The 9,197-nt window shown below is 44.3% G+C and overlaps 1 protein-coding gene across 1 annotated transcript in view; it reads right to left on the reverse strand.

Annotated features, from left to right (window-relative positions):
• The window catches only part of MREG (melanoregulin), a 66,579-nt gene extending 58,675 nt beyond the window's left edge, over positions 1–7,904 (reverse strand). The window contains exon 1 of the mRNA XM_082841883.1: positions 7,533–7,904. Coding sequence (XP_082698009.1) covers positions 7,533–7,630 — 98 coding nt within the window. The 5' untranslated portion in view covers positions 7,631–7,904. The remainder of the gene's footprint in view (positions 1–7,532) is intronic.
• Positions 7,905–9,197: the final 1,293 nt, after the last annotated feature.

A 9,197-nucleotide genomic window follows, 5' to 3' on the forward strand; every position in this document is an offset into this window, starting at 1 on the left:
ACTGAACCATTTCTTTATCATCAGGAAAATTCAATTCTGTTGCTGACACTCACAGGCCCCGATCAGTTCCTCCTCTGAACAGCCCCTCTTTATGGGCATAAAACAACCATCAAGAGCAAACTGAGGTTTTATTTTCTTTTCCCCTAATGGGAATTCCAGGCACTGGAGAAAAATAAAACACTGACATCTGTTCTCCGTTCACTGCCCACAAATGTGTGCATAAATTCTGTTATTAGGAATGGAAGCTGCAGGTGGGTATTGAGAAGAGCAGGGAGCAAAACAGATTTGGAAGATTGTTAGGTTCACTTAGGCAGCTGAAGAGAGAGCCACAAATAAAAACTCAACCATGATTTGCTCATTCTTTCCCTTTCTTCTTCTGCTTTTGAACAACTGGACACGTGATGCTTATCAGTTATTAATAGCCAATAAGTCAGAGAGTAAGAATTATACTCCCCTGAAAGGTTCCAAGTAAGCCTCGTGGAAGATGCTTTAGCGAGTGACATTGACACTGCACTTCTTTCCATTTTAGACTTCTCCAGGCCTCTGATGTTCCATATTGTATGGCATCTGGTGATAGACTTTCTAGCGGACAGAGGATTTGGGCATCTCTCTGCTTAAAGATGACTGCAGCTGCGCCTCCAGAATCACATAAATTCAAGGGGCACAACTCATGCTTAGGTGTGGATTTTTACAAGGCAAGAGAATGCTTTCATCACTGATGGAAGAAAGCTCTGCTATAAAAGTGAAATAAAAACCAATGCTTGGGCTTCGCTGGTGGCGCAGTGGTTGAGAATCTGCCTGCCAATGCAGGGGACACGGGTTTGAGCCCTGGTCTGGGAAGATCCCACATGCCGCGGAGCAACTGCTCCCGTGAGCCACAGCTACTGAGCCTGCGCGTCTGGAGCTTGTGTTCCGCAACACGAGAGGCCGCGACAATGAGAGGCCCACGCACCGCGATGAAGAGTGGCCCCCGCTCCGCGATGAAGAGTGGCCCCCGCTCGCCGCAACTAGAGAAAGCCCTCACACAGAAATGAAGACCCAATACAGCCTAAATAAATAAATAAATAAATTTATTAAAAAAACAAACAAACAAACCAAAAAACCCAATGCTTTGAGCTCAAACATTTTCCCAAAAGTACCCTGCAGTGGTTGACTAGTGTCCCCTCAAAAGACATCTTTCAGTCCTAATCCCCAGTTCCTATGAATGTGACCTTATTTGGAAATAGAGGCTTTACAGATGTATCAACAGTTAGTTAAGCATCTTGATACGAGATCATCCTGGGTTTAGGGTGGACCCTAAATCCAACGGCTGGTATCCTTATAAGAGAAGAGAAAAGGAGATTTGAGACCAAGAGGACAGAAACATGGAGGATGACGGAGGTAAGGACTGGAGTTGTGCTGCCACAAGCCAAGAACACCAGGAGCCACCCAAAGCTAGAATCCATGTCAAATAGAATTTCAGCTGACACAAGTCCACAGAAAGATGAGAGTCTGCATCAAGCCTGGAACGGCCCTTCAAGGCTGTATCTTAAAGTTGGATCTCTCCATTGGACAGAAGAAGAAATTAAAGTTCTAGGAAGTTAAGAGAGTTCCCCCAAATCCCACAGCCTGTTAATAGATGAGACGAGGACTCAGGTCTCCGAACTCCCCCTGGGCTTGGCTCTCAGGGCCAGGTTGCTCCTACAACTAGGTAGAAGAATTATACTAATGAAGGACATGGAAGAAGGGCAGGAGAAAGGGGCCACAATGGGCAGGAGCTAAGGCTAGTGATATCCACCAGTGTCTAATATATAAATATTATCAGTTAATGTTGGACACTGGTAGTTTTCTGAATTTTCTGCAATGCAAGGCATGGACTCTAAAGTCACACAGACATGGATTCAAATTCTGGCTCTCCGACTTGTCAGTTGTGACTTTGAATTAATTATCTGAATACTAAGCCCTGAGTTCCTTATCTATAAAATGGGGATAAATAACACCTATCTCATTTGGTCATAGCGACAATTAAATGACAGATTGTATGTAAAAAAAAAAACCAACTACATACAGTACGCACCATTTATATAAAGTTAAGAAGGCCAAACACAGATCAATTTAGAGCTCACCTATGCAGGGGACAGGGTGGGGGGAGCGTGCAGTCACGAAGGGATACATGGGGGGCTTCCACTCTACTGTTAATTTTTTTAATATTTATTCATTAAATTCATTAATAAATTAAATTAATAATTAAAATAATTAATTAATTTAATTAATTATTTTAATTATTTAATTAATAATTTAATTTAATTAATAATTTAATTTAATTAATTTAATTAATAATTTAATTAAAATTATTTATTATTTAATAAATAATAATTATTTATTAATTAATTTTTAATATTTATTCATTAAATTCATTAATAAATTAATAATTAAAATAATTGATTAATTAATATTTAATTAATAATTAAAATTCATTAATAAATTAAATTCATTAAATGAATTCATTATTCATTATTTATTTTTGGCTGTGTTGGGTCTTCGTTTCTGTGTGAGGGCTTTCTCTAGTTGCAGAGAGCGGGGGCCACTCTTCATCGCGGTGCGTGGGCCTCTCACTGTCACGGCCTCTCTTGTTGCGGAGCACAGGCTCCAGATGCGCAGGCTCAGTAGTTGTGGCTCACGGGCCTAGTTGCTCCGCGGCATGTGGGATCTTCCCGGACCAGGGCTGGAACCCATGTCCCCTGCATTGGCAGGCGGATTCTTAACCACTGCGCCACCAGGGAAGCCCAATGTTTTCTTAAGGTGTGTGGTGCTGGGTATGTGGGTGCTTATGCTGTTATTCTTCATAACATTTTGTTTTAAATACATTTCTTAAAATTTACACATAGGAAGAAATTAATGGCTATTATAATTTCTATTAACCCAAAACTATTTATTTAGTTCTTACTCCATGTGGGGGACTGTGCAACACAATAGCGAATGCTAAGGAAAGATTCATGCCCCCCCAATCTAGATTAGAACCTCCAGTCTGGCGGGGTTGCAGCACCCACCTTATAAGTGTAATAGTACCAGGCAGAATGCAGTAAGTGACTTGAGGGGTAAAAAGAAAGAAAAGAGACACCATAACTGCTTGGAGAGACCTTCTAAGACTTCATCATACAGGGGGCAACTGAAATGTGCCTTAAAACCCGAGTAGAATCTTCAGCAGTAGAGAAAACAAAAAGATGTCTAGCTAACAATTATGCCATTAACAGAGGCACCAGAAGGGAAACCAGAATGATTACACAGATCACGGGCACAGAGACTAGAGAATGTGAAATCAGAGGCCAGGGAAAGAGGAAATGAGAAATAAGGCCAGGATGGTCAGCACAGGGGTACTCGTGTACAGCGAGAAAATAAGAGCAGATTTCCTTCTCTTGAAACTTTCAAAAGAACAGTTTTCATGTAATCATGCAGGGGAAGGAGCGAAATCTCAGGATGAGTGGGAGGTGAAGAAGGAGGTAGGGGTACAGCTGACTATGCTTTAGAGACATTTGCACCTGCTGCAAAGGACGGCAGCTAAAGAAAATGGCAATATCAGGATGAATTTTTAGTCAAGGGAGGCCCCAGCATACTTCCAGAGAAAGGGCAAAGAAAGAACTAGTGGGACATCGAAATATACAGATGCAAACCAGACAAGCGACCGCCATTCTCTTTCACATACAAGGTTCCAGAAAAAGCAAAAGGAAAAAGGTCAAAAACACAAGTGGCAATGTCAGATTGGCAAATGAGCTGAGATTAAAAATTGGTTTTCTTGAACTAACGAAGAGTCCCTGGTCCACTTTGGAAAAGGACTACAGGTGATCAGGCACACAAATGACAAACGTTTTCCCTCTGACCACATCCCTTCCAGGCACTATTACCTTGGGTTATGAAATAAAACTTGAAAACCACTGTTTTACCATAGAATAAAGGATTTAGCTGGGGGGAGTAGATATCTGTACAAAACCTTTTTTATAAATGAAAAAAAATGACATGAAGAATGAAGTTCTTAATAAAAAATAAAGTTAAGACCATCTGACCATATCATTTCACCACATCAAGATTCCAAACCAGCCACTATGGAAAATAGCCTGGCAGCTCCTCAAAAAGTTAAATGTAGGGGCTTCCCTGGTGGTGCAGTGGCTGAGAATCCGCCTACCAATGCAGGGGACACGGGTTCGAGCCCTGGTCTGGGAAGATCGCACATGCCGCAGAGCAACTGGGCCCGTGAGCCCCAACACTGAGCCTGCGCGTCTGGAGCCTGTGCTCCGCAACAAGAGAGGCCGCAATAGTGAGAGGCCCGCGCACCGCGATGAAGAGTGGCCCCCCGCTCGCCGCAACTAGAGAAAGCCCTCGCACAGAAACAATGACCCAACACAGCCAAAAATAAATAAATAAATTTATTAAAAAAAAAAAAGTTAAATGTAGAATTTACCGTATGACCCAGCAATTCCACTTCTAGGTATATACCCAAGAGAACAGAAAACATACGTCCACATAAAAACTTGTACACCACTGTTTGTAGCAGCATTATTTATAAAAGCCAAAAAGTGGAAACCACCCAAATGTCCGTCAATTGATAAATAAAATGTAATATATCCATACAATGGAATATTACCCAATGACAAAAAAAGAATGAAATGCGGATACACCCTACAACATGGATGAAACTTGAAAACCTTACGCTAAATGAAAGAAGTCAGATGCAAAAGGCCACATAATGAATGATTCCATTTGTACAAAATGTCCAGAATAGTCAAATCTCTAAAAACAGAAGGTAGGTTAGTGGTTGACTGTGGGGAGTTGGGGGGTGGGGGGGAGTGGCGGGGGGGGAGGGCAGCAAGTGACTGCCAATGGATATAGTGCTTCTCTTTGAACTGATGAAAACGTTCTGAGTTAGATAGTGGTTACGATTGCACAGCTTTGTGAATGTATTAAAAAGCACTGAACTTCACACTTAAAAAAAATTTCAAACTAGACCTTCCAATGACTTGGGCAGGAAAGAACATGCCGGTACACACACACACACACACACACACACACACACACACACACACACACACACTCTCACGTCACTGCTCCACACACCCATTAATAGGCTGCTCTTCCCAAATATTATACTGAAATGATGCCAGAATGACACTAAACCACAAAAGACCAGTCCACCCATATGCACATGCTCAGAAGAATAGCAATGATACTTAATAATAACTAAAATTCATTGGCTGTTTACTATGTCTCAGGCACCATACTGAGCACTTCACATGGATTAGCTCATTTTGTTTCTCACTTCATCCCTTTGAGGTATTACCATGCCCATTTTACAGATGAGGAAATTAAGGCACAAAAAAAGTTTCATAACTTGTGCCATGTCACCCAGTTGGAATTTAACCCCAGGCAATCTGATTCATGAGCACTACGTTATTCTGCCCCAACTGACTCTGTCTTCTTAAATCATTTGCAAAATTCACTGACTTACAGTGTAAACCAAGGCAGGGGAGGGTTGAGGTTTTAATACAACCAAAACTGGGTTTCGCTGGTGGCGCAGTGGTTGAGAGTCCGCCTGCCGACGCAGAGGACACGGGTTCGTGCCCCGGTCGGGGAAGATCCCACATGCCGCGGAGCGGCTGGGCCCTTGAGCCAGGGCCGCTGAGCCTGCGCATCCTGAGCCTGTGCTCCGCAACGAGAGAGGCCACAACAGTGAGAGGCCCGCGTACCGCAAAAAAATAAAAATAAAAATATTTTTTAAAATAAAACAACCAAAACTATCATCTTAAGTAGCAATTCTGGAAAGAATATTGGAAAGACCCAAGGCACTGAGAATGAGACCAAGCTGAGAGCTGTATTTCATGTTACTATGAATATCGGTAAGTTGACTGTAAAACCCAAGCATGAAATTCCAGATTGTTACCCACTACTTTTAAGACTCATGGTAGATTACTTGGTTTCTCCCTGCCCGCAACAATCTAATAATCTAAGTGGGAACACCACTGCAAGAGCAAACAAAAACATTAGGTATTGTGTGTATGACTTTATACGTAGAATACAAACAGGACATGTTTACATACATGTGTGCTCACTAAACAGTGAGGGGCAGATGGCAAGTTCTAAACCCTATGTTATTGGAGAGGAAGATGAATAAGGGTAAAAAAAAATCAAAGAAGACTGCTTGAGGAGACCTTGAGAATTAGCATTTAGGAAGGGGCAGAAAGAATAAAGGTCGCTACTTGAAGCAAGCTTGGAGGGAATAAGAAGGTTGGATTGTTCCTAGAGCAGTAAGGATGCCTGTCTGATTAAATCAAGGAGTGTACAGTGTGTAATGTACCAGAAAATAATAGTGGACAGGAGGGAAGGGGTTATGTAAGATCTCAAAAATCAAGGTAAAATGTTTGGACTCGATAGAGTAAGAAAAGGTAAATCATGCTTTTAAAAAAGTTGTGAGGGACTTCCCTGGTGGTGCAGTGATTAAGAATCCACCTGCCAATTCAGGGGACATGGGTTCAAGCCCTGGTCCAGGAAGATCCCACATGCCGAGGAGCAACTAAGCCTGTGTGCCACAACTACTGAGCCCGTGTGCCTGGAGCCCGTGCTCTGCAACAAGAGAAGCCACCGCAATGAGAAGCCTGCGCACCGCAACGAAGAGCAGCCTCGTGGCAACTAAAGAAAGCCCTGAAGACCCAACACAGCCAAAAAAAAGTTGTGAAAGCTTTATCATATTAGTTGCATACTTCATAACAAACACTGGCTTCCACGTTTGCTTACCCAACTCTGGAGTTCTGCCTCATCTACTATTTCCTAATTTCATTTTAAATATTTTGTTTCTGTCATATCTACCTCCAAGTCATGCCCTAGTGAAACCTTAATTTCATCAGAGTCAGGATATAAAATAATTGCTTACAGTCACCGCCCTGAACAAAGCTGTGTTGGATGGTGCCTTCACAAAGCCACTTAGCACATCGCTAATGTGCATTAAATGTCCTCACACTTCATAGCTTAATCTGTAATGAATCAACGTCCCAGTGAATAAGCTGTCCCTTGAGAAAAATATGTACTTTTTTTTAATGTGAAAAGTATTTCCTTGCACTCAGTCACTGCAATCGTCTTCTTTCAGTAATAAAATTGAATGACAACGTATCCAACTTTTTTCCTGGGTGAAACATCAATTCACAGTTGCCCATTTCACTGAAACAGAAATAGGCAGTCACAGTTGTATTTAATCGGACCCCTATGCAAACTTCTCTCCCCTACTTCTCTGCGGGGTCACTGCACCCGAATTCTTGCCGTTTTCCACAGGCTTCCAACTTGGATCTCAGGTGCCTCCGAGGATCTGTGCTTTCAGGCAAATATTTTACCCGAGGAACAAACCCAAGGAGCAGGATCTCCTGTAAGGAACCCAGGGGCTTAGTCTGCGCCTCAGTGTGACCTTAAAGCAAGCGCACGTCCCCAGCTCTGACGAGCACACGAGTATCCGCACTCCGCGGCGCCCGGCAACGGTCAGGGAGCTCCAGATCGCGGCCGGGGCGCGCACCCACCTGACCAGGGGCTCCTTCTCGGGCACGGCGGGCTCCTCCAGGCACCCGCACGGGCAGCAGCAGCAGCACACGGTCCTCAGCCAGGCCCTCAGCCCCATGGAGAGCGAGGTGCCCCGCCGGCGCCGGACGACTCCGAGGAAGCCGCGGCGGCGGCGGCGAGCGAGCGCGGCTGCGGCGCGGCCACCGGACCGGCGTCCAGGTGCGGGGACAGTGGCGGCCGGGGCGTCGCGGGCCGGTCCGTGCGCATCACGCTGCGGCCGGGGACGCGGGCAAGGCGGGAGGCGCCTTCACGGCCCCGGGGCTGCAGGGCCGCGCGCTTTCCTCCACTTGGGTTTTGTTTAGGGCGCGGGTTTTGTTGGGGCTTTTCTTCTCTCGCTTTAATTCCCCGGGCGCAAATTGGGGCGCATGCGTTCCCGAGACGCTTCGCTGCTGCCCTCTAAAGAGGAAGCAGGGACTCCAGCCGCCAGACGGCAAAATCCGAGGGCACCGTGGGGGACGGGGCTGAGGGAAGGAGGGGCACGCCCTCGAGTCACTGAGCACGAGGTTGGGCTGGATCTATTTATACGTTTTATTGGCCTCGCTCCCCGAGGAAATAAAAGGTCCTCCTTCCCAGCCCCACCCTTGCCTTCAAAGCGGAGGTTAGGGCAAATTTTTAACATGTCAGTCCCACAAAGAGTAAAAGTTAAAGAAAGAATAGGGTTGATGCATTACAGAAGTGAGTTTTTTTAAGTACTATATTCACAACGAACTTTTAAAAATCGTTTTCAAGTCTCCCAGTCCTTGAATCATTCCCTCAAAAAAGGCAACCTCTATCATCAGTATTTTGCGACTTTCCAGAGCTATTTATGTGTGCGTGTGTGTGTATACTTACTTACCCTTCTGCACACTTGTAAGTATAGGCACCCATAGTCCTCTCCCTTTTTACCCCAACAGTGGCATACTCCACACATTTCTGTCCCTGACTTGTTTCACTCCTTTTACCATGGAGACTGTTCCACCCACTACATGTATAACTTCCTCTATCGTTCTTTGCATTTATGCATTTATGTAGTTGCATTTATGTAGTTGATGCCCTTATGTTATTTTAACCAGATCCTTATGAATGGACATTTAAGTTCATTCCAGCCTTTTGATATTAAAATAATGCTGCAGTGACTATCCTTTCACTGTGTGTTTGGATATGTGTATCCCTGCAGTGACTATCCTTTCACTGTGTGTTTGGATATGTGTATCCCTGCAGTGACTATCCTTTCACTGTGTGTTTGGATATGTGTATCCCTGCAGTGACTATCCCTTCACTGTGTGTTTGGATATGTGTATCCCTGCAGCGACTATCCTTTCACTGTGTGTTTGGATATGTGTATCCCTGCAGCGACTATCCTTTCACTGTGTGTTTGGATATGTGTATCCCTGCAGCGACTATCCTTTCACTGTGTGTTTGGATATGTGTATCCCTGCAGTGAATATCCTTTCACTGTGTGTTTGGATATGTGTATCCCTGCAGTGAATATCCTTTCACTGTGTGTCTGGATATGTGTATCCCTGCAGCGACTATCCTTTCACTGTGTGTCTGGATATGTGTATCCCTGCAGCGACTATCCTTTCACTGTGTGTCTGGATATGTGTATCCCTGCAGTGAATATCCTTTCACTGTGTGTCTGGATA

Source organism: Leucopleurus acutus (genome assembly GCF_964270905.1).
Source record: "Leucopleurus acutus genome assembly, chromosome: 6".
In the NCBI taxonomy this organism is placed as follows: Eukaryota; Metazoa; Chordata; class Mammalia; order Artiodactyla; family Delphinidae; genus Leucopleurus; species Leucopleurus acutus.